Raw genomic sequence first — 26,262 nt, forward strand, 5'->3', positions numbered from 1 at the left:
TGGACCACTGATTTCTCTTTTCTGGACATATTCGGATTAACTTCCGATGTGATCCGAACTACTAGTTTCTCTTTTCGGAACATTTTCGGATTAACTTTTCAGGCTACCTAACATTGCTCCATTGATATTCGAATTTGTCGGGAAAACGTATAGAAGGAAAACAATTGGTAGAGATTTCCTCATACTTTACATAGCAGAACATAAATCCCAAAAATGAGGCCTTAAATTTACAGTGAGCTAATGGACAAAAAGGACCCTCCTAAATTGCCCCCATTCTTATGAACTACTAGCTTCAAACGAGCCCCCCACAATACAAACCAAAAACCAGGGGTGTCAAAGATGCAGCAGCCAACACTAGGAGAAGAAGCAGCAGCTTTAGACAGACAACAATATCAGACCAACAAGCATGACTAGGGACAGAATCGGAAACCGGAAAGCGCCCGTCGTCAGTCGAAGAGACGGAGACGACGATGTAGAGGCCTTTTCGAAAAGCAGGGAATCGACGGCGAGGGGCATGTTATCGTGATCGGGGCTGCACCTGGGCTCCTCCTGCTGGGGCAGCGGGTGCGCGCTGTACATGATGGCGCGCAGGACTGCGGAGACAGTAGGTATGTACGCCGTCTTGTTCCGCGCCAGCAGCCACGTTAGCCCCATCAGCTGGCAGTCTCTGCTCAACATCTTGCTTGTTTGGTCGCTTTGTTTGCTTTCGGCTTTGCTCTCGCCCTTCAACTGCAATGATCGCGCCACACGTTAAGGGTAGTTTCGACTATACAAGTCTGATATTCCACAGTCAAGTATTGCAATGGAAATGAACTGGATTATGAAAGATGAAAAGGTTGTGGATAAGGGATTTATGAAGACACCCAGTTGTATGCAGTTATAAACAGGATCCGCGGTTGCAAGCAAACTCGCAAGAGGGTGTAGCGAATAATCTCATGGACGAGTTTATTTTAAATCCGGGAGCCTGGTTGCCATCCGAAAGTGTTTTCAATTATTCGGATTTAAAATAAATTCTTCATTTATTTTAAATCCGAACAATTGAATTCTGAGATAAACGGTTGTGATTACTCCCTACACCCTATAGCGAGTTTGCTCACTACAGACCACGCTTCCAGATTGGATTCATCTCTATAATGACGTCCCTTTCCTAATGCAGACTTAAGTTTATTTTACAAAACGGCAAATTGAGCCGCCTCTGTTTTAGTCCCTGTAAACATGGACTTCATAAATTTTTTCTTTTTTTCTGATAAAGTGGGTATCCGGGCCAACTTACGCACATCTCGACTAATCATGGAAACTAAATCCATTGTTCACAAGCGGGGGATAATTAAAACAGGAACAAAACTCGTATGGATTGACCCAAAGAAGTTGGTAGCACGTGAGAGATTTTAAATTTATGTCCTTGGGAGAAACCAACCTAAGTTCCAGGACTAAACTATTGAGGCGACTTTAGGAATTCTTAATTTGAGGTTCGATTCTTATTCGTGTGTTGATTTTAGAACCGTACAAATTATTTTAATCAACCAGGCACCATCCACTCTCACCGGTTGCGGATTCTCTTATCAGTGTGTGTGATCTAACATAAATTTTCCGTAAAAAATACTACTATATTCTTACACAACACAAATTCAGCTATAAATGTGTTTTAAGTCGCTTAGTGCGTGTTGATCCCACGTGCATTGTATGAGCTAGGTTGCGTTGACGATTCTAGATACATTTGTAATCTTGCGTTCGAACGTGTCTCTAGCAGTGCTCATAATACTAGTGTCTAGTAGTAGTAATAAATTGACAATTTTCTATGGTAAAATGATTTTCTCACTCTTTAATTTGACAAATGCACCCCACTTTCTGCATTTAGTGAAAAAATTACACATAAAAAATTTACTAAGAGCATCTCCAATCCAATACTCTATTTGAGAGTATCAAAATACTCTTTTTTATTCATAAAGTGATTTTAGAGGAAATCACTATTTCTATTTACTCCAACCACAAACCCTCTATTTTTTCCTTTAAAATCACTTTACGAAAAAAAAATATTTTTTTATACTCTCATAAGGATATGGTTGGTATAAAAATTTAGTAAGAAAAGCTTACAAGGACAAAAATGTCTTTTAAAAAGATGAATAGTGTTATGGAGATGATCCTCTATATTTTCTCTCACCCTCTAAATATAGAGGATCAAAATCCAATACTCTCAAATGGAGGAGGGTTGAGAGGATGGGTTGGAATATTTTGATACTCTCAAATGGAGATATAGAGTATGGGTAGGAGATGCTCTAAAGAATAAGAAATGAAGTGCATTTATAAAAATAAAAAAAATTAGTGCGGAAGTCACTGCCCTTTTCTACGGTCCAATTCAATATTTTACATAGGCAGGTGCGATTGGGGTTGTGGCCGTTAGTTGTGTCCATAGAATTATTGTAATTCCAATTACCTTTTCTAGAGCTCCGAGACACTTTGTACAACCCGCGTGCGACGAATTCCGGCAGCTATCCTCCAGATTCCTCACGGCCGCCGTCGGTGTCGCATTCCGATACGCCGTAACATTGAACGCAGCCGGACAACTCAACGACGTGATCTGGTGCAGCCGAATTCCGCAGAAGCACAAAACGGCGTCGCACGAGGCATTCGGCTGCGGAATCCGTATGTTCCGGCTCAGCAGCGAACTCTGGAGCGAGTTCACACACTTCTGCGAGTCGTCCGGCATAGTCGGCAGCTCGGCCGAATCCGCCGCCGGCCCCGACGCCGGGAGCTGCAGGGCGGAGCGAGCGTGGGCGGCGAAGAGCCATGCCGCCAGCACAGGGCAGCAGCGGCTCCGGTCGAGGTCCCGGCCGCAGGCGGCGCTCACGCCGCCGAAGAGCTCGTCGGAGATGTCGAGCCGGCACGTCTGCGGCTCCGTTTGGATTGGAGTCGAGGGGAGTGTGGTGGTCGGAGCCGAGTAGTCCCCCGGGTTCAGCGGCTGTGCCGGCTCGGCGAGCAAATCGGCGAGTGAGTGATCAAAGAGTGGCAATGAGAAGATGAAAATTAACACAGAGATGGCTAATTTCTGCATTGTTGTGGGATTTCAATAGAATTTGGTTTTTGGGTTAAACGCTTTTTGGTACTTGGTTTTGATCGAACTCAATGATGGGTACCAGTTATTACACTTGTTATTGGGATCGTGCTGCTGGTGGTAGTGGGGAGCTTTTGTGCAGGAAAAGAAAGGGAAAAGGAGAGCCAAGCGTTGTTTGGGTCGATTGGTGAGTTTGCTTTTCATTACAAGTGATCATAGTTTGATTTTTGAAATCAGGCCGTAAAAAAATAATTTTTTTGTAGATTTTCTAGTCGCAATTTGGATAGTTTACCTTTGACCAGACGGAATATAAAATTAGTCGAAATTGGTGAAAGCTGGCCCGAACCTACAAAAAAAATAGGAAAAGGAGAGGAAAGGTTTTTCGGAAAATGGAGAGAGGAAAAGAAAACTCCTTTGAATCTGCTTTTGCTTTTTCACTTTATCTACAGCAAAATCTGAAGAAGCTTTTTTGTTGAGAGAGAGAGAGATGATTGGGATGGGAGAGGGGAGTGGGAAGGTTTTGGAAGGTAGTGAATAGTGATGGTCCTTTTTCCTTTTTTTTCCTCTCTCTCTCTCTCTCTCTCCATTCTCAAAGGGCAGATACGCAAGTGCCTCTTTTCAGTGAGTGTCTGAGTAAAATCTGAGAGAGTGGCAACTTGCTTGCCTATGGGTCTCACGTTCGAGTATAAAAAGTGCGAGAAAACCAACAGTAACAGTACTATATACAGTATCAGCAAAGTATTCGAAATGCAGATATGAAAATTGGAAGCCGGGGTGCTGCACAGTATGTGTGTTGTACACTATTCGAGTCGTCAGATTATGAATACTGCACAACATACATATTTTGCACAAGTGCACAACAGGCTCCTCCAATTTTGAAAATTACTAACGATCACACAAAACGAATTAAAATATATGATGCAAAACCATGTACATATTTAATTCACCTCTAGTCGCTTGTGTGATCGTTAGCCGTTTTCATCTCTCCGTTTTGAATACTTGACTTACCGTTCGATCAATGTTAGGAAAAGTAGTAATACTAAATTTTCAGTCTTCCTAAAGTTGCTGATACTTACTCGATTGACAACTTTCCTTCTATCCATTTCTATACGAATTGCATAGAGCAATGATTAAAGCAACTTAAAATTGTATTCTTGTCATCGCAAAAGAAGGTTGTGTGTATTGTCTAATATGGAAGGATCATAGCAATTATTGAATTATAGAATGATGTCATTTGATGCTCGAGAAAAGCAGCACGCTCTACGAGCAACAAAAGTTTAGAGTTTTTATCAACGTAGAAGCAGGAGTAGGCACAACATGCCTCAAAATGAGTTTCATTCCTAGTTTAAAAACGTGATTTGACCCGTTAATTTTGTAACGCTCGACACGTAAAACGACTAAGTATCAAAGCAAGTTGATCCAACATCGATATCGTGATTGGACCAAGTGCAGGAAAAGAAATGTTAGAAAATATAAAGAGCCGATCAAACGAAATGATTCCAGCAGAAAGTATCATTTTGCAAAAAAGGCTTACAGCTCCCCACCCCCTGTTGTCTTCTTTATGTTTGTTTTTCAATTCCCTTTTCCCTTCTCTGTTGATCCACTTGGCCCCAGCATTTGATGAGAGAAAAGAATAATAATGGGTTTAGCCTTTTGCACTTTTTATAACTGGGTGGTGCCATTACAAGTGTCCGCAATAAACTATTGTAGGGTTTTGGCTCTCAATTTGGACTAGAGAGTGGGAGAATTGGATTCCGATAGAACCATTTGAGCATCAAAATCAATCAGAAAAGGGTATTCTCGGTTGGGTAAGCTCCCCTCATGCCCTGATCTTCTAGACCCCTTGAAACTCTTGCCTTTGGACCCTATTCCGAGCTGCAATGCTAATTCAAACCATTCATTTTATAGACCTGGCAGTAAATAACAATCTCTATAAGAAACAATTTTATCAGATTTTAATAAATATAGTATAAACAAACAGTATCTAGTTTTATATAGATACAACACATCTACCATTCTAATGCTAATTCAGGGGGGTTATTTCTCTAATGTTGTAATTGTGGTTATTCCTTGGAAGCTTTGGCTTTCCCGCAATAGGAAAGTCTTTGAGAATATCATGCCTAATCCATATGAAATATGTCCAGTAGAGTTAATTTTGCTAATGACATTGTTCGAAGTTTTGCATCTATTTCTGGCGCCCATCCAAGATCTGTGAGACTTGTTTCTTGGCTTTTGCCTGGGAAGCTCAAACTAAACACGGATGGTAGCAGCAAAGGCAACCTAGGTCGGGCAGGATATGGGGGCGTTTTCAGGGAGGAAAGAGGTCATTGGGTGCTTGGATATCTAGGCCCGGACTTGAAGATTGCACAAGCTTGGAAAAGTGGGGGTTGAACAAGAAGACAACATTGTTTGTTAGGAATGCCTTGTATTCTTTAGTCCCACATTGGTTAATTATGTTGTTTCCGTTTTTGTAGCCTATTATAAATAGGGCTTTTGGGGGACTTCTAGGAATTATCTTTTGGGCTTTCATATTGTGGCCTTTCTAGAGTTACGGATTATAGCCGGCTCTTTGTATCTCTTCTTCACGTTGGTTAGTGAATCCTCTCTCTCCTCGCCCGTGGACGTACCCATCTTGGGGAACCACGTATATCTTGTGTGTTTGTGATTTCTTGTTTAGTTTTCAATTTCTCGTTCTTAGCTTGCATTCATAGTGTTCGTTACAACAAACCGGTATCAAAGCCTTAGGTTGCAAAAACTAGGGTTTCGTTTCCGATTGTGGCTATGGCGGCTAAATTCGAGATTGCGAAGTTTGATGTGCAGAGCAGCAGTTTCAGTCTTTGGAGAGTAAAGATGAAGGCTCTGTTAACCCAACAAGGATTGCACAAGGTTTTGTTAGGCAAGACTAATTCTGGAATCAAAGAGGAAGATTGGGATGATACGGATGCCAAAGCTCTGAGTTCTATTCAGTTGAGTCTGGCAGATGACGTTCTTCGCGAGGTGGAAGAAGAAACTTCAGCGGCAGGAATTTGGCTGAAGTTGGAAGGCATATATATGACGAAGTCGCTTACCAACAGGTTATATCTCAAACAACGTCTTTATACGTTTCGTATGCGAGAAGGTATACCTGTTAAAGATCATTTAGACGAGTTCAACCGTATTATTATGGATCTGAAAAATATTGATAGTAAAATTGAGGATGAGAACCAAGCCCTAATTTTGCTATGTTCTTTACCACTTTCGTATGAGCACTTTGTTACAACCCTATTGTATGGCAAAGACACGATATCCATGGAGGATGTTAAGGCCAGCCTATATTCGAAAGAATTGAGGAAAAAAGTGTCAGGTGAGGGTGATGCACATGCGGAGGGTTTGTTTGTTAGGGGAAGAACAACAGAAAGGGTGGATTCAAGTAATAGGGGAAGATCCAGATCATCAGGTAAGAAGAAGGGAAAGTGCAATTATTGCAAGAAACCCGGGCATTGGAAAAGTGACTGTTTAAAACTCAAAGAGAAGGAAAAAGAAGACCAGAAAGGGGTTAAAGTAATTGCTGGAATTGCTGAAAGTTTAGATGAGTCAGATAATGTGTTATCAGTTACAGATGGCGATTCTCACTCTAATACCGAGTGGGTTCTAGATTCTGTATGTTCATACCATATGTGTCCGCATAGAGAGTGGTTTTCTACTTATGAGGCGGTCAATGGTGGTACAGTTTTGATGGGCAACAACATGGCCTGTAAGACTGTTGGTTCAGGAACGATTCAGCTTAGGATGCATGACGGTATTGTTAGGACTTTATCTGAGGTTCGACATGTTCCAGATTTGAGAAAAATCTTATATACCTGGGTGCTCTTGATTCTCATGGTTGCAAATTCCTCGGTGAAGGTGGAGTTTTGAAAGTCTCAAGGGGTGCATTAGTACTGATGAAGGGTCAGAAGCGTGGTAACCTCTATACACTCCAGGGCAGTATAGTTATAGGTGCTACAGCAACGGTTGCTTCATCCAAGGTTTCAGATTTAGACTTGACTCGTTTGTGGCATATGCGCCTTGGGCATATGAGCGAAAGGGGGATGACAGTTTTGAGCAAACAGGGTTTGCTATGTGGCTAGAAAATTGAGAAACTGGATTTCTGTGAGCATTGTGTCTACGGCAAGCAGTGCAGGGTAAAATTCAGTACAGCTGTTCATCGCACCAAAGGCACGGTGGATTATTTTCACTCGGATCTTTAGGGTCCCGCAGAGGTAACTTCTAAAGGTGGTTTTCGATATTTTATGAGTATTATCGATGATTTCTCTTGTAAAGTTTGGATGTATATGTTGAAACATAAGAGTGACACCTTTAATACATTCAAACAGTTTAAAACTTTGATTGAGAATCAAACTGGTAAGAAAATAAAACGTTTGAGAACTGACAATGGTATGGAGTTTTGTCTTGGCGAGTTTGATAGGTTCTGCAGTGATGAGGGCATTGTGAGGCATCACACAGTGAGAAAAACCCCTCAGCAGAATGGTGTGGCTGAACGAATGAACATGACTCTTTTGGAGAAGGCACGTTGTATGTTGTCCAATTCCGGATTGGGTAAAGAATTTTGGGCTGAAGCCGTTTCCACAATATGCTATTTGGTGAACAGGTCTCCGTCGACTGCTATTGAGTGTAAGACTCCGTTTGAGGTATGGTCAGGTCATCCGGCTGATTATTCTGTGTTGCTTGTTTTTGGGTGTCCAGCTTACGCTCATGTGAATGAAGGTAAACTGGAGCCATGGGCCAAGAAGTGTATTTTCTTGGGTTATGCAGCAGGTGTCAAAGGGTACAGGTTATGGTGCTCTGATGATTTGAAGTTTTTGATCAGTAGGGATGTGACTTTTGATGAAAATTATTTAATTAAGGGGTCTAAGCAGGTTGATGATACAGTTCAGAAACAGAGTGTTCCAAAGCAGGTGGAGTTTTTGAGTGAATCTTCTGACTCAGGGAAGAAGCACATTGAGAAGCCAATTAAAGAGGAGTTCAAGAGTTCAGACACAGAGGTTGATGCGTTAGTTGAGCAACCACGCACTATTGCTAAAGATAGGCCAAAGAGGGAGATTCAGCCTCCTGAAAGGTATTCGGCTTATTCTGAGATGGTGGCCTATGCTTTATCAGTTGCTGAAACAGTTGAGTATGAGGAGCCTTCAAGCTATACAGAAGCTGTTTTGAGTGCTGAGTCTGCACAGTGGTTTGTTGCTATGAATGAGGAGATTGAGTCTCTTCAGAAGAATCAGACATGGGAGTTAGTAGAACCGCTGAAAGGGAAGAGGGTTGTTGGATGCAAGTGGGTCTTCAAGCGCAAACCAGGTATTCCAGAGGTAGAAGATGCTTGGTTCAAAGCTCGGCTAGTGGCGAAAGGATACAGCCAGAAGGAGGGTGTTGACTACAATGAGGTATTTTCACCAGTTGTAAAACATAGTTCCATTCGCACTTTACTTACTATTGTTGCATGTTATGATCTTGAGTTAGAGCAACTTGATGTCAAAACTGCGTTTTTGCATGGCGAGCTTGAGGAATAGATTGATATGCATCAGCCTGAGGGATTTGTTATTTCTGGTAAGGAGGATCACGTTTGTTTACTTCATAAATCTTTGTATGGCCTCAAGCAATCCCCTAGGCAGTGGTATAAGCGGTTTGATACTTTTATGATAAGCCAGTCATATTCAAGAAGTGAGTATGACAGTTGTGTATATTTTCGAAAACTTTCAGATGGTTCATTTGTTTATCTACTGTTGTATGTTGATAATATGCTTATTGCTGCCAAGAGTGTGTCAGAAATCAACAGGTTGAAACAACAGTTAGGTGGTGAATTTGAGATGAAAGATTTGGGTGCGGCAAAATGTATTTTGGGTATGGAGATTTGCAGAGATCGAGTAGCTGGCAAACTATTTTTGAATCAAAAGTCTTATGTTCTTAAAGTGCTTGAGCGCTTTGCCATGCAGAACTCGAAGCCAGTCAGTACCCCTTTGGCAGCACACTTTCGACTTTCAGCTGAGTTGTCATCACAGTCGGAGGATGAGGAAAAGTATATGTCTCAGGTTCCATATTCGTGCGCAGTTGGGAGCCTTATGTACGCCATGGTATGTACTCGTCCTGATATTTCACATGCAGTTAGTGTCGTTAGTCGTTATATGGGGCGTCCAGGAAAGGCACATTGGGAGGCTGTGAAATGGATACTACGGTATTTGTGCGGAACTGCAGGTGTTGGTCTATTGTTTGGGGTTGCCAATTCTGCTAATCATGTTGTTGGTTATGTTGATTCGGATTTTGCCGGTGACCACGATAAGAGGAGGTCTTTGACGGGTTATGTTTTTACTCTGTCCGGAAGTGCCATTAGTTGGAAAGCTACTTTACAGGCTACAGTCGCGCTGTCTACAACAAAAGCGGAGTATATGGCCATTGCTGAAGCTGTGAAGGAGGCATTGTGGATGAGAGGTTTGCTTTGTGAGCTTGGTCTTGCACAGGGTGTGAGTTCAGTATTTTGTGATTCGCAGAGTGCTATATATTTGACTAAAAATCTAATGTATCATGAGAGGACCAAGCATATTGATGTCAGGTATCATTTCGTTCGGGATATCATCTCACAGAAGCAAGTTGAGGTGAAGAAAGTGGGCACGGCAGATAACCCAGCAGATATGTTGACTAAACCGGTTCCGGTTGCCAAGTTCAAGCATTGCTTGGGCTTGCTTGGTATTTGCAGTTGATCGCCCCTCGGGGGCATTTGGCGACGCTACAACAAAAATCACCTTTTACAGCGTTCGAAAAACGCTATAAAAAGTAATAGATAGCGTTCTCAGGAACGCCTTATTTGCCGATGCTGTGAAATGTCTGGACCTTTTGATAGCGTTCTTTCAACGCTATGAATTCTTAGTCTTTTATAGCGTTTTTTGAACGTTATATATTAGTACTCTATTATAGCGGTGAAGGAACGATGTGTGATTCTAGATCTTTAATAGCATTCTTTGTAAGTTATGGTCTCTACCTTAATGATAGCGTTTTTTGAACGCTACATATCACTGTCCTTTTTTTTGTGAGAGTTCAGCTCACTGTGTATGATTGCTTTAAATTTATTTCAACAAATCTAAATGATCCAATTGCCATGAATCCAACAACCATATATTCACCTAATTATGTACAAAATTAACATGGAAATAATAGTATTGCATCCAAATTGAAGTATATTATGTTAACATTGGAAAAAAACCAGTAGCTTCCAAATGCAAAAAGATATAAACATCCACATAGCCAACCTCTCTCATAGAAAAACAAAGAAGAGAAAAGGAAGTGTCAAAGGAAAATGGTTCAACTAAGTTTCAACCCGCGGTAGCTAGATCACAATCTCCATCTTCATATGACAAAGCAATAATCTTCTCTCTTTTTTCTTTGATTGGCATCGATCTTCTCCTTCTACTTGAAGACTTACAACAAAAGAAAACATTTTTATTTCTATTTAGAAAATCTAAGTTTCTAATCAAATCAACTTTTGCACTTTTGCACTTTTGCAAAAGAAAAGACTAATCTCTTGGTCATAACTAAAGTGCATGAAAAAGTCAAAACTCTTTCAAAATCAGCAAACCTAACGGCAGGCTAAATATCCAAACCACACAAAGCAAAACCTATAGAAATATTTACCCCCTCCCCAATAGATATACTTTAGCCCCTTCTTTTAACTTTGAATCCAAGTCCAGCACTTGCCATACTTCATATAAAAAGACTTTAAATACCATATCATGCTCTAGAAAATAAACCAAGATCTTTCTAACACTTTCTGCAACCAACATACCTTTAGACTCCCGAAATAATAGTTCCAACTTCTATGCACCAAATTCAACACCTAATTTCCCTGTTTCAGCAACTACAACATTATATTCCAGCAAACAAAACCATTTAGCATATAGCATTTAACATCAAATTCTTGAATTCAATTTAAATTTTCAAGCTTCATGTTCTACAGTTCTAGCAACAGATTTTCAACAACAAAAAGACATTCCATTAATCATGTTTTCACCAAACAAGGACAATAGACTAGAAAGAGTAACTTCAAAGAGCGTTCAGGTGACATCTAAGAAGAAAAAAGCTATAGCAAAAAATAACTGGTGTTTATTTAACCAACATACTTTGACACACTCCAAACAGTGCGTGTCTGCTATTATTGCATCTCTATAATAGTATTTTTGCAAAAATGCTATAAAACTATGTTATTAAAGCCCATATATGTTGTAGTGAGTTGCAATCATTTGGTGCCAATGAGATCAAGTGAAAGGTCTTCACTTGAAAAAAGAAGTAAAACACGACGTAAGGATAATCTCACTTATTAGCCCTACATGTAAGGCTAATATAGCATAACAACTGAGCAGGACAATAGTTAGCTTCACTAATGCTATTCTTAAAAGAACGCTATTAACTAATTCTATTAAAAGGCAGATTTGTTGTAGTGAGTCCAAGCGCAGTGACGTCAGGCTACCAAGAGAGAAAAAAGAGTATGTAATCTTATTTTCTAAAACCACCAACCAATGTTAAAGCTACTAAAGTATTCCCTTAAAAAAAAAGGGACTATTGTAGTTTATTCCATGCAAGAACAACATTGATGTGATCTATTATCTAAGATGAGGGAGATGTGTCGGTAGTCGAGCGCTAGACAAATGGAAACTTTACATCCAACCTAAAAAATTATGGGAGTACTCTTCATAAAAATTTCACAAACAATAGTATATTCCCTTCACAATTATGAAATCGACAAGTCGAACATCCATATCCTTGTTTACCTTGAGTATATTAGGTTGGAGGCCATTCGAACCCATGGAAGAGAACGCTGCCATGAACGGTGCTGGTCTATTGCCCAAGACAGTTTCCGGTGGGATCAACATCGCCGTTGGACTATTTCTAGCTCTAATATAGTCAAGAATGGTGACTGAATCATTAGAAAACACTGCTGTTCCGGGAAGCACATGATCATCAACAGATATCCCTATGCCATTCACAGGATTTTGTAGAACGAAACCAATCCCACCAGCATGTTTCACCTCCAAACCCTTCTCAACATTGAAGGAATACCCACTTAGGCACACGACAATTTTCCTTCGACGAGAGCTGGGGAGAGAGTTCCATGGAGGCATAGCCTGGAAAATTCAAGTACATGATTAAGGCATTGGAAATTAGTACAAATACTTCTTCATACTGTTTTCACTAATGCGAAAAGGAAGAAAATTACCCGGTCTTGTCTTTGGGGGTTGTATCGGGAATTTCTAAGTTTCCGACATAAACTAGTGGGTACATCTTGCCCAGCTTAAATGGAGTCACCATATGCCCCTATGTATGGATCAGGGAAGAAAAATTAGACAGCAGGAATCAAATTCGATATGTACGTACCTTGTGGTTTCTCTCGGGGTGATCGATAATCCTGTGTGTTATTTAGAGGTCCATAATATGCCTCATATCCCTTTAGATAGTATCTAGCTCCAATTATTTTCCTGCATAAAGTTAAAATAAAATCACATTATTTTTCATTTTGAACTATGGGCAGGTATGAAAAACTGTACTTGAAACAATTTTGTTAGGTCTAATGAAAGCACTTTATTCACTGCTACATGCTATAAAGCAAGGTTTTCTTTTCCACTTCAAACAAGGAAGTTATTTTTCCCTTCTTTTCCTCTTCAGGAAAAGAATTGGTGATCTTTTTATGCGATCGCACATACACCACAATCTAAGAAGGCCACAATGAACAAGAATGCAGGGAGATGTGATGGTAAGGAGTGGTACAATTGTTTCATCTCTTTTCTTTATGCCACCCAAGTACTCAACTGTGTTCGAAACAATAATTCACTTACGGAAAAGTTTTATGCAGGAAACTTGTCTTAAGAGTTTCACAATGTCAGCTTCAAAATTACACAACTCAATGGTGGTGGTTGTGGTTTGAAATGGAAGCACTACAGTCTACAATAGTTCGTATCATTAGCTTCTGTTCTAAAAAACAATACGAAGACCACGTCTGTATAGTGATCTCGTGATGACTTTATGAAATGGTCATAACTAAGAAGCAAGTATACTATACAAACCAAATCCTAGATTAATTTTAAAAACACAAATCATGAGGATAACCAAGCTAAAACTCAAGCAAGAAATCGATCTTTGGTAAACTCAATTTTTTACTTCCAATTCTTGACAAGTTCGATCCTACTTTCTATGCAAGAAAATCTTATTTCGACTGTGTATCCAACAAAAGAGAACCGTAGAAGCTGTCAGTTCACGAGACATATGACTATGGAGCAATGGTTCAGATATCAAGATGATTCATTGTCAATGGGCCATTCTTGGTCAGACAATTAAATAAGGGAACATAGCAAAACCATGAGAGGAGGATTACCTGCCATAGCATATCAATAAAACAATCGAAATGAAAGCATTTAGCCAACTTGATTCTTAGTATGCCACCCAAACCTGATAAAGCATGCAAAACCAACAAAATAACGTATGTAAATCAATAAACTCAGACACGTCTCATGATAAAGGAGTGGATGAATACACCTCTTACTGGCTCCTCAAAAAGGTCGAACACATTTAAAAACATGAATACTTGAATCAAATGCTACAGATTTACAGAGATTGAATATAGGTTTTTCTTTTTGTGTTAACTTCATGGATCTTCCGATGTCATGAAACATGGATGCAATTGATCATCAAAGTATCTATGCAACACACTATGTTGATATGTTCAATAAATGTAATGCACTGATTTTGATAAACGAGCAAAGATATTTCTAAGAGAACTTTTTGTTGTCCTGCTTCTTGGAAATACTTAAAAAAGCAGGGCAAAGGCCATATCAAACTATCAACCTATCCTCTGAAACTAAGACAATTCAACATATATTTAAGAAAGTCATTTCGGTTTTATTGCACTTGATCTGAAAATTATGGCCAAGAGTTTTCTTGCTGTTGATTCCGTTACAAATTAAAATTAGTCAATAATTTTAAACTAGCAATAGAATTGGAAGGATGAAGTAACCGAGAGCGCCACAACATTGATATAGAAATCAATAAGTGTTGCCCCCATCCACCTTCAAACATAGTACTCTTAGATTCACATGTTTCATAAGCAAAAAGCACATACATCTAAAATTTGAAGGCAGATGAACGCGCGTGCATAGAAACGTGGATGCCTGAGCTTCCAGCCTCACTTCTTGTGAAATTGGCAAAAGTAATTAAAAGGGAGGCATCAAACATATAAGTGGACCTTTTAAGTATATGAAAGAGGAAAAAGGGCAAGGGAGATGCTTTCAGTTAGATTAAGAAGTTGGATAAGTGACCACTATAGCCTAAGGGGTCAACATGAGATTCCATGGGGCAACATAGGTGGCTCGATCATTTCCTAGCAAAGTGCAGACATGTAGGATGAGAAACCTGAGAGAGAATTACAATACAACTTTCCAAAATAGCCTGTTCACTATCATTTTGCAGCTTTTGCTTTCTATTGTGTGCGCAATTGTCAAAAAATACAAAAAACTTTATTGGCAGACAGATTTTGAAACTTGTAACAGGAAGAATGTTTCAAAACCGACTTTAGGCAACAATCAAAAAGATGTTTCTAAGTTGTTAAAAAATGAACCTAGTGCCGCTAGAAACTGAATACGACATGAAGACGGAGAACAGTAATTTGTTCCCAAAATCATGATCTGAAATCTACATTTTTGCAATATGGTATTTCCAAATGGCAGCTAAATAGGGACTGCAGATTGGAAAAACGTACTCCCCATTGTACTAAGGTTCAAGACACCACGCACTTGGACCTCCAGCATCTCAGGTTTTACTAGGATCCATGTATGTAATAATACTACAGAATGAGAGAGCCCTAGGTCAACATGAACTTGTTTATTGGCAATGCATGTGCATAATTAATAAGGAATAAAGATCCATTAATGAAAGGAATCTGTGAAATTAACCTTAACTCGCAGCTGCAAAGTGAAATCGAGCCTTAACTTGCAGCTGCAAAGTAAAATCGAGCCTTAATCTCGTTGCTGCGAAACGAAATCAAGAGATTAAATGCCGTTAAATGTTAAACCTATATAAAACCAGATATGAGAATGGGGTAACCTAGTGAAACACATAGGAGAGGAGAGAATGAATTAATTCAAAAGCCCAAATATCTAGAATCACAAACCCCAAATCAAAAAAGAAAAAAAACCATAATATGTAACAAACAGTGCAGAATCACAAACCCCCAACCCTAAAATTGATTAACCGTAAATAAACGTCTTTCAAAATCAAAGTGGCTGGGTTTGTGCATGTTCAAAAACTTCTCACTCTACAACTAGGTTTCTGGCTGGGTTTGATTAATCGTACATGATCGAAAGCTTCTCACTCTAAATTCGAAGTGGCTGAGTGTGTGCGATGGTTCTATCTGCTAGTTGATGGGAGATCGATGGTGAGAGAGAGAGGAACAAACCCTTTTAGATCATATTATTGGAAAAATAGAGGAAAATGACCAAACCTTTGGGTGGAACACAGAACGAAGTGGGTTATCGGCTCTTCAACCCCAAAGAAAACGACAATGCCCCTTCTCTCGGAGAAAACGATGTAGATTTTCCGGCGACAGCAGTGTGGAGGGAGGAGGCAGTAGCAGTTGTGATGCCGGAAGGGATCGTTTTCGTGAGGTTGTTCAAGGATGTGATTGATAAGCTCAGGGCACCATTCCCAAATCAATCGATTTTGAGGATAGAGTTCAGCTCCAAAGACGGAGCTCTTTTACTGCGCCATGCGTGTTGCAGTTCAAATCTATACAGAGAGAGAGAGAGAGAGAGAGAGAGAGAGAGAGAGAGAGAGAGAGAGAGTTTTAGGGCTTGAAATTGAACGCGGAAGAGAGGAAGAAGGGATTTCCCACAAAATCCCCAAATGGGGTTGCCGCCTTTCATAGGTGCACGCTATAGTTGAGTTAATGAAACGCTATGGAACACCTTCCGCTTCCCTACAGTACCGCGTACGCTATCTTAGCCTCAATATGCAATTCTATTATAGCATTTGTGAAAGAACGCTATCATGTTATGCTATAAAAGGCCATCTTTGTTGTAGTGCGAGTGAGAGATTAGAAGGGGATAGCTATATTTGGTGATTTGGTTCAGTGGAATTCAAGTCAAGGTGGAGAATTGTTAGGAATGCCTTGTATTTTTTAGTCCCACTTTGGTTAATTATGTTGTTCTCGTTTTTGTAGCCTATTATAAATAGGGCTTTTGGGAGACTTCTAGGAATTATCTTTTGGGCTTTCATATTGTGGCTTTTCTAGAGTTACGGATTATAGCCGGCTCTTTGTATCTCTTCTTCACGTTGGTTAATGAATCCTCTCTCTCCTCGCCCGTGGACGTACCCATCTTGGGGAACCACGTATATCTTGTGTCTTTGTGATTTCTTGTTTAATTTTCAATTTCTCGTTCTTAGCTTGCATTCATAGCGTTCGTTACAACATGTTGCATATTATTCCGCCGGACGATATTATTCCTTTGCTTGAGGCGGACAAAAGAGGAGTGGCTTTTGAGATAGTTTAGTTTTATTTACTTCCTAGTACTAAAAAAACCATCAATGTAATCCACGTTTAAATAAAGCCCATCCAATTACTTTACACACGACCCAGTGACAAACCCTATGATAGGAAATCGGTGTTTAATTTTTGGGTACCACCAAGTGGTGGTTGATCACTTTTTAACACCACATATTTATGCAGGGTCCACTAAGTATATAAACCATCTAAAAACATGTAGAGTTGAAAAGTACTGAAACAACGCCAAGACTGCTATATAATCTCTCTTATGATATACGTGACGTAAACAATTCAACAAGAATCATTTGTAGATCTTCAGAAAAAGATCGGATTGACGCTTCAAGACCACTGAATAATGTCTCCTACTATAGACGGGATGCAAACAACTCAACAAGAATATCTTAGATGACATGGATGAGATTCATGAGAATAAGAATACATAACAATAAGCAACTGGACTGGACAAGAACTACTCCAGCCGATCGCTATTCAGACCTTTTCTGAAAATAGAACCAAAGGCATTCATTTGGGCTCTGGGAAGGACCAAACCAACCTCAATCCCACCTTCCACATCCCTACTCTCCGTAAGAGAAACCGCACGGGACTCGTCGATTGCGATTTCCTCTATCTTTTTCGGCCTGCCCCACCCGAAATCCAACCCATACAGATTCACCTTTGGTGACCCGGTAACCGTCACGTGGAGGTCCGACCGCAACAACTCCTTCCAATCCGATATCCAATCCTCTACACCTCCCAACACATCCCCATTCAACTTCTCAATTGTCTCTCCTATCACTTTTGCTGCGATCACAATCCCATTTTCTCCCACTAACTCGTACCCCGTTGCATCCGATCGGCCAAACGATACACAATTACCCAAGTACGTATTGGGCACCGGGTACCCCAACCGGATTATCCCACCCGCAATGAAACCGAAATAATGCGGCTCTTCACCCAAGCTTGTCTTGATGTTCGAAAATTGGGTCTTGGTCAAACATACCCATATGTGTGCACAAGTTAGCACATATGGGGATAAATACATCGAGCCCGACTCCAACCCAAAAATCTTCCTGGACCGGGTCAAGATCTGTTGTTTGAGTTTCTCCATATCGGATCGACCCATGACAAAAGTGGCCCGAACCATGTCTCGTAAATCGGCTCCATCACAGTTGTCCGTATCCAGTTGAGAACTTTCAAGGCTCCGCCATTGGTTCAACAAAATCGGTCCGAGCCCATTCGGGTCTTGAATCACCGTCCTGTCAGTAAATGGTAGTAGTAACTTGTTCAAGCTAGGTTCCATTTTAAAAATGGAAGCCCAAGATTTCAGGAAGTTATCGAACGTCCTACCATCGGCCGCCACGTGGCGAAACGAAAACCCGATGCAAATCCCACATTGGGGAAACACCGTTACTTGGACAGCTAGAATTGGGCACGGTAAATATGGGTCATACGACGCCGTTTCGTTTCGTAGTAGCCTGGGGACCAAGTGGTGAAATTCTTGAACGTCCCTTTGTTGGTGACCGGAAATGTGGTGGAAATCGGCACTTGATTCGGCTATCGTTAAGGAAACCGAGGAGTCGGCCGCGGCGTAAACGAAGTGGGGGGCGGTGGGGTGCGGTGGCGTTGCGAGGGTTCCGGCGAGCGGAAAGAAGTGTTGGAGGGCGAGGGAGAGGGAGCGCTTGAGGTGTGGGAGAATGGAGTTTGCGAAGTGGGTGGTGGAGAGAGCTGGGAGTTGGAAGAAGAAGAGGGGTTGGCTTGGAGGGAAGAGTAGCCATGGTATGTCGAAGAAGGTGAGAGGGAGGGAAGTTGAAGGAAGTTTGCCTGGTGGTGGAGAGATTTTGCAGTGTTCAAGCACCTTCAACTTGCATGATGGTGCCATATGAGAGAGAGAGAGAGATTTTCATCAACCACATCTCTCACATATTGGTGGATGCATTTGTAGCACTGCACTTGCATTAATATTTTTGTCGGACCGTTTTTTTATCATCTCTTCTAAAATTAATTGGTATTAGGGAGAGTTTCAATTATAAATCTTTTATGGCGCCTTCGACATTGTACCCACAAGTCTGTTTTTTTTAAAGTAGTTGTATGGAATGACATTATTTAACCAAATCCATGAGAGCACTATGGGCCCAACAATTCCTTTGTCTTTGGAGGAGGGCAAGAGGGTAATTTCACATATCAACTCACCTAGACAATTGCGGACTAGGGAGAAGAATAATGGATCTTCTAAACACACGCACATAATACCCAATACTCAAACTCCTGATGTGGGAGCTAGCCCAACTGACGCAGGTCTAAAAAACTGATAATGTATAGTATTCGTAATGTATCATACCACATACCTTTATATAATAGGGTTATAATTTAAAAAATAGCCCCTCTAGTTTTCATGCAATCTCAATTTTGTCCCTATAATATTAATTGTATCATTTTTAACCCTATAGTTTATATTTTGTCTCAATTTGATCCCTCACATTGACTGCGGTATTAAAACTAACGGAACTCCTGGGCAAAATTGACATTTCGCTCTTAGAGGGATGAAATTGAGACAAAATACAAACAAGAGCGACTATTTTAGAAAATTGACATTTTGCCCCAGAGTTCTGTTAGTTCAAATTGAGACAAAAATATAAATTACAAGATTAAAAATGACACAATTAATACTAGAGTAACGAAACTGAGATTGCACACAAACTAGAGGGACTATTTCTAAAATTAACCCTATATAATACGATGGGTAGACAGTGAATCCCCAACCACACCCTTGGTTGGTGGGCCTGTATATGCCGTGTTGCCTGCAATATTTTTTGTTCTCTTTATAATTATCTAATGGGTACTGCTATCTGTACTGATGAATAGCATACTGACAGTCACGTCCGGTCATCTTCGATCATTGGACGATTGATTCAAAAAAATGGGGTATTTGGATGGAGCACCTATGCATGTCGGATGTCGTTGATTCCCGCGAAAGCCCACTCGATTTTTCTTTTAGAATTTTTGGACGGCTCGGATCGGCCGTCTAATGGCCGAAGACAGCCCAGCGCGGCCATTGGTAGGGCGTCAGTATGCTATTGATTGGTACCAATATCATTTCGCTTATTATGGCAATACGATGGAATCTGCTCAAATATAAAGTTGACTTCTTTGTTTTTAGCCTTTGTTTTGTTGAGCTTTTCTTGCTTGTATATGTTTATTTTTAATTGCTCCTGCCCGAAGGTTGCCCAAACCGAGGACTTCCAGGGGCTTACCCTGGGCTGGCCCTGGTCCTGATCAACAAGTAGTTGGACCAGCTAGGTTAAGAAATAGTACTGTAAGTACCATTTTGTTTAATGTACCAATTAACACATGAATAACGAGGCAATCTTAAAGTAGCATTTTTATTTTTATTTTTATTTTTTTATGGGAATCTTACAGTGGCATTTTGACTCTCGGTTGTATTTGTATTCAACCACATCGGAGTAATATGTGTATACATACAAATATTGTTACTATTATTTTGAGTCTTTGGAGTAATTTGGGACTATATTCTACACCGAAGATTTGTGCTTGTGGGCCAGGGCGACTATTGCAAACAGTAGCGTAGCCAGAAATTTAGGTCGGTGGAGGCACCATTGAGCATGCTTTTAAGATTTTCTATCTTGTACTTGTAGTAAACAACCATAACATGAAAGAAATGAAAGTACAATACGTAAAAAAGTACTTTTTTTGAAAACTTGACAAAGATACCAAGGAGGTAAGTGTTATAAGAGAAAAAAATGTGTATAATTTTTTAATACAAATACGGCAAGAAATTTCGATTTTCCTGGCATTTCATAAAGGAAAATGCTAACAGAGGATAATAGGTAAAAGATGTATTGATATCCGAGAAAAGTGTATTGATAGTTGTGAAAATGTATTAATATCTGTAATATGTGTATTGATATCTGAACTTCTTTGAAATTATTGGAATAATTTTTTAATGTTTCATTTCTCATTTATCAGATTTCAAAAAGATGAAACAAAAAAATACATTTTCTCAACGATCATAAATTAGGATCTATGTTGAATCATTATAATCTGACACAATTTTCATAGTTCATATCGCAATTAACAACTTTTATAAATTGGGTTGAAAGCGAGAGATATAGAGCAGTACCTATAAAGTAATTCAGAGAAATAATAATTCAGAAAATGACAAAAAGTTTGAAACTTAATAAATTAGTTTCAACGATTCATTAATTTTAGGGCAAATTTTTGTAGTCGTTCATCTAATTTCAATTGTCTCAATTTCGTCTCTGTAGTTTGTTTTACGTTTCAAATTGGTAAAATCGTTAACACCATTAATGAAACTAATGAAAAATACGATTAAAAAATTAAGTGCTTCAATTTTCAATTCGGTTGAACTGGTGCGAAAATCTTTTTTTTTTTTTTTTATCATTTTATCCTAGATGGTCGTAATGAATTTTTGGCTCTAAGGCCTTTCAACGAGCACCCGAAGACTCTTTATTTAGTTTCATGATTCTCTCTTAAGGTGCTCATTGAAAGGTTTTAGAGCCAAAAATCCATTATGAATATTTTAAAATAAAATAATCAGAAAAATAAGATATTTGCACCGGTTTAAACTATTTGAAAATTGGAACACTTATTTTTTTACACCGTTTATATATTAAAAAATTAAGTATTCCAATTTTTAATCTGTTTGAACCGGTGCGAAGAATATTATCCTCCGCCTAGTGGGCGGAGGTTAGCAAGACCGTTTCATAAATGCCGTTAAAAGTTCAAAAAATGCCGGTAAAGAGTATTACCGGCATTTATTACAAATGCCGTCTAAAAGTGTATCGGTAAAAGTACAAATACCGGGAATAGTTGGACTCATTTGCGGCCGGGAAAAATAGTACCATATAAGACAAAATTCCACGTGGGTGCTTGCGTGGCACGCAAATTTTGTGGAGAAATTGCTTACCCCAAGATTCAAACTCGGGATAACCCGATTTTTAATTTATATATATATATATATATATATATATATATATATATATATATATATATATATATACACACACATCTATAAGTATATATCTTTCAGCTGCCGCAAACAACCGTAGAACATTTTCCTAGTCCGCAATGAATTTTCGGAATATTTTTTTTTTAGAACGAAACCTGGACTTTGCAATTGGTTCAGATCACGGTGTCGGTGGGATATTTCCTTGTATGATTCAGCAATTTAGTCGATCTATCGCAGGGAAAATTATTGGTGGACCTTTACAATGATCTACATTCCAATATTTTAATGTTATGGAGTACTCCAGAAGAACACGTGAAAACAATTCTAACCTATATTTCCAAATTAAATCTGCATCTTCCAAGTGCAGTCGGCCGATATTTTTCAGTTCCTATTAAATGAGGATGGACAATAATTTAGAGAGAGGAGATTGAAATTATTTGGGTTGGTTGGGGATTTGAATCATTGGGTAATGGAAGTACTATCTTCTTTTTTTTTTTTTTTGATCCGCATGGAAGTACTATCTGGATGTGTGTTATATAATCATCCTATAAATAGCTTCATTGTGATCTTTTAATCTCAGTACAATACTAAAACTCCTACTTCAATCAGATTGCCTCATTTCTGTAAAGACTCGGTATTTTTTAATGAACAAAAATATTATTTTGTTCGTTAGTTTAGTTAATGCGAAAAAAAAATTTATTTATATTGTCACACCAATTTTGTTTCCGTAATCGTTTGTGTGCGCGCGCGTCCGGCGAGTAATCTTTCCAAGTGTGTGCGCGTGTTACCCGGATCAAATCCAACCCTTCCCCATTTCTTATAAAATCTCGGCTGAAGATTGGAGGGTGGAAAATCCCATATTTCCTCCTTAAAATCCTCCCAATGTGACAACACCTTATTGCCCATGGGTCATTACCCCATGCTAACCCATTTTTATATCTTTGATCTCCTTTTCATTTTGTTTTCCCAGCCATTCGGCAGAGAGAGAGAGAGACGCCGGAGCTTTTCGCCGGACGAAAAGTAGTTCGAAACTCGCCTCCCTACGTATATTATCGTGTGTATTTGTTAATACTAGTAATTGATTTGGTTGTTTTCGAACCCGACGTGGTCCGTCGAAATCCAGTGGAAACTCCCCTGTTTTGCCGATTTCCATAGCTGCTGGAAATTAAAGTTTCTTTGGATTAATTACAGTTTGATCCCTCGAGTTTATTAGCTTATAAATCCAACCCTTGAGTATTAAAGGCTAATACTATAAACCCCAAGTTAATTAGTTTTGGTTAAATCCTAGTTTTTATTGTGATCATGAATTATTTTAGTACCGACAATACTCTGCGACGATTAAGAATAAATGTAGACTTTAGTTTTGATAAAGAAAAGAGAAAATAAAGGAACCGCTTAAATTATTTTTCTCGCAAGATTAATTTTATCCATGATTAATTTTATGGCAATATTAGTTGTATCGCATGATTATTTTTATGGCATTATTAGTGGCATCGCGTGATTTTTTTTTTTGGCATTGTTAGTTGTATCGCAAGATTATTTCTGTGGCATGATTAATTCTATAGCGAAATAAATTTTATCGCTCGATTGAACATTATTAGCATGTTAGCCTGTATCATGATAATGATGAATTTGTGAAATGTTATTGTACTGATTGGATAAATAGGTTTCCGGTAGGGCTGCAAACGAGCCGAGCCGAGCCGAGTTTTAGAGTGTTCGAGCTCGGCTTGGCAAAAATTTAGTTGGCTCGAGCTCGGCTCGAGCTCGTGACGAGCTGCAGGACTCGAGCTCGAGCTCGGCTCGATATGTATTTACGGAGCTCGAGCTCGGCTCGTTCGGCTCGTTTATGAAACAAATATATATAAATATATATATAAATAAATATAAATATGTAAAAATATATATATATATATATATATATATAAATATATTATATAATCGAGCTCGCGAGCCAATTCGAGCCGAGTTTCGACTAGCTCAAGCTCGGCTCGTTTATGAAACGAGCCCAGGACTCGAGCTCGAGCTCGGCTCGTTTTTGTCTTGAACCGAGCCGAGCTGAGCCGAGCTCCGAGCCGCTCGCGAGCGGCTCGGATCGTTTGCAGCCCTAGTTCCCGGGGTTGGTTGTGATGTGCGGATTTAACATATCAGACGTGAAAGTAGGTTTAATGGAAAATGATTAATGTGAGAGGATGTGATTTTGGATTCCGGGCAATCCTAGTTTGGAACCCGTGGTGATGTATTGTTGATGAATGATTGGTGGTGATCTGTTGAAAGTATGGATTTACGAACCCTGGGTACGGCATGGTGGTGGTCGGCTCTCGGATGTTGGGACGAGATATAAGGGTGGCATTGTGCTTGCGTCACAACTCGAACTAGACGGCGCTTGAGCGTTGCCGGTGAAATTCAACCCAGGCTAGACGGCGCTTGAGCGTTGCCGATGAAGTTTTATCCGAACTTATGGTTGCGGATGGGATACTCGGGTTATAACTTAGGTATCTTTCATCCGGATCTGAAAAAAAGGGAGTCGGACCACACCAGTGTTTGTGCCAGAGGTTATGGGTAGGAACGGATCTGTGGATAAAATTCGAGATTTCACTTAGGTTGAAGAATAATAATAAAATGATTAATTGTTCTCTTTTTATGTTATGTCAATTCACTTCAATTATATTTTCTTGTTGCTTGTAAGTTATGGGTTCAGGTGGATTTTGGCTACTGAGCGTCATCGCTCACGGTACTATGTTGCCCTGGTAACTCGAATGCCAGGTAGCGAAGACGGACCAGAAGTGTCGTACGATTCGATCGAGTTCAATCCTATTGAGAAAGAAGCTGAAAACCTTGATTTTCGTGCGCATAGTCGCTCTGATTAATTTAAGTCGACTTTATTTTAGAAGCTTCTAAGTTTATTTGGAAATTGTAATATGTTGATTTATTCAAAACGGTTGTAATATAATGACATATGCTTTTGAACTAGTGACGTAGTAAATTTATAAATTTCTTTTGTGAAAATAATCTTTTAAATATTTTATTAATGTCTCCGAATTTTCGGGGCGTTACATTTCATCCAAGCACACGAATTTTCCAAATACCATAACCACCATCTCCTCACAAATCCCACTCTTTTCTTTCTTAGTATTATTATCACCATCGTTCACCGCGTTCCTCTTCCTCTCTCCCCAACTTAACCCTCTCACTCTCTCTATCATGATTTTGATGTGTAAATGACCGCGCATGTGACCTTGAGACTCAAGCCGTCAGTAAGGATTGTGACGAGCTATGTGGTTTGATCAGTAATTGTATGCGCAGTAATTTGTTATTTACTTGTCACATGTGAGTATGATATACCTTAGTTATATAATATTCTTTCAAATTGTTTTCTGTTTGCTTACTGTTTTGTTTTTTACAAAATGCTAGGTTGAAAAAAATAATAATAATATAAGTATAAAATTGTGAGAATTGAGTTCCAATAAAAATGCATGGGATTAATCTAAAAAGAAAAGTGGATAAAAGATTTTGGGGTAAAATCTGGGCGAAGAGCTCTGATGAGCTGTGTAACTTGGCACCTATAGATTGTGGATAAGATACGTCCGGGTATTCATTGGATTTGATCATTTCCTTTGTTTTGCGCGTGCTGGGGTTGCTCCCCAGGCTACTGGATATAACGCCCATGATGGATCTCTCTCGGTTTAACAGTTTTGAGCCTGGAAACTGTCGTTTTATGATTTGCATATTCAAAACTTGCATTGTTCAAAAGTATATAATTATTGAGTTTGAAAACTCATATTGATCGTTGAAAAGTTAATGATCATGCCATTTTTTATTTGATTATATTCCCATGCAATTATGTAACCTATGTATATCGTATTTCTCACTAAAATGATTTTGTGCGCACCCATTTCAGATCATTGCGAGTTAAGGTGATCCTTTCAATAATGGAGATTCAATCGATGTGGCTGTCAGACATTGGGGTTCAGATTGTTCTATAATGATGGATTTGGTGATTAGAAACTCACGCAGAAACTTATTCGATAGTGTTAGAGTTTTGGATCCATAAATATTGTAATTATAACGCCGTTAGGCAAAAGTTTGTACGCAGTATGCATGGTAGTCAGCTCTGATTGTAATATTTTATTCCTTAATTTAATGACCAGGAAATTTTTGAAATTCTATTTTATAAATGTGAGATACCTTAGTCTGGGGTGATTTTAAAATCACTGGCCATATATGTCACAGATTCAATCTCATTGAGTTTGGGTCGTGACATATTATACAGAGATTTTTTCCGGCGTTTTTTTGAACAAGTGCCGGTAATAGTTTGGCGGTATTATTTTGGCGGAAAACTCAACTTTTGCCCGCTTTTTTTTTAAACAAACGCCGGTAATAATTATTTTTTTCTGGCCGGTAATAGTGACTTTTCTGGCATTAATTAAAATGCTGGGAATGACCATTTTTCTTATAGTGAAATTGTGATAGCATTTATAATCTGGTGTAAAAATTAATTATTGAAAATTGCAATGAGGGCGCGTGCCCTCACTGGACACCATGTGGCTCCGCCACTGATTGCAGAGACCAATGGATATATTTGTGGTTAACAAGCGTTCAGACTTGGTAAAGGTTCTCGCGGCACCTACAGTAGGACAAAGGACTTACCACAATGTCCGCGGACCAATTTACTATGTC

The 26,262-nt window shown here is 39.4% G+C and overlaps 2 protein-coding genes and 1 long non-coding RNA gene across 3 annotated transcripts; all 3 read right to left on the reverse strand.

Moving 5' to 3' along the window:
• Window positions 1-152: 152 nt before the first annotated feature.
• Window positions 153-3,279, reverse strand: LOC131321930 (uncharacterized GPI-anchored protein At4g28100-like). Its single transcript, XM_058352973.1, has 2 exons — window positions 2,435-3,279; window positions 153-729 (listed from the first exon to the last, which is right to left on the reverse strand). The coding sequence occupies exons 1-2, from the start codon at window positions 3,050-3,052 to the stop codon at window positions 376-378; spliced, it is 972 nt and encodes a 323-aa protein (XP_058208956.1). The 5' UTR covers window positions 3,053-3,279; the 3' UTR covers window positions 153-375.
• An 8,991-nt stretch (window positions 3,280-12,270) lies between these two features.
• LOC131321931 (uncharacterized) lies at window positions 12,271-15,734 on the reverse strand. The gene is made up of 4 exons (XR_009198663.1): window positions 15,558-15,734; window positions 15,010-15,084; window positions 13,437-13,510; window positions 12,271-12,543 (listed from the first exon to the last, which is right to left on the reverse strand). It is a non-coding gene; the product is annotated as an uncharacterized LOC131321931 (long non-coding RNA).
• A 1,096-nt stretch (window positions 15,735-16,830) lies between these two features.
• Window positions 16,831-18,545, reverse strand: LOC131321932 (phenolic glucoside malonyltransferase 1-like). The gene has a single exon (XM_058352974.1). The coding sequence runs from the start codon at window positions 18,475-18,477 to the stop codon at window positions 17,068-17,070; it is 1,410 nt and encodes a 469-aa protein (XP_058208957.1). The 5' UTR covers window positions 18,478-18,545; the 3' UTR covers window positions 16,831-17,067.
• Between the last annotated feature and the right edge of the window lie 7,717 nt (window positions 18,546-26,262).

The sequence above is a fragment of the Rhododendron vialii genome, chromosome 4a, assembly GCF_030253575.1.
Source record: "Rhododendron vialii isolate Sample 1 chromosome 4a, ASM3025357v1".
NCBI lineage: Eukaryota > Viridiplantae > Streptophyta > Magnoliopsida > Ericales > Ericaceae > Rhododendron > Rhododendron vialii.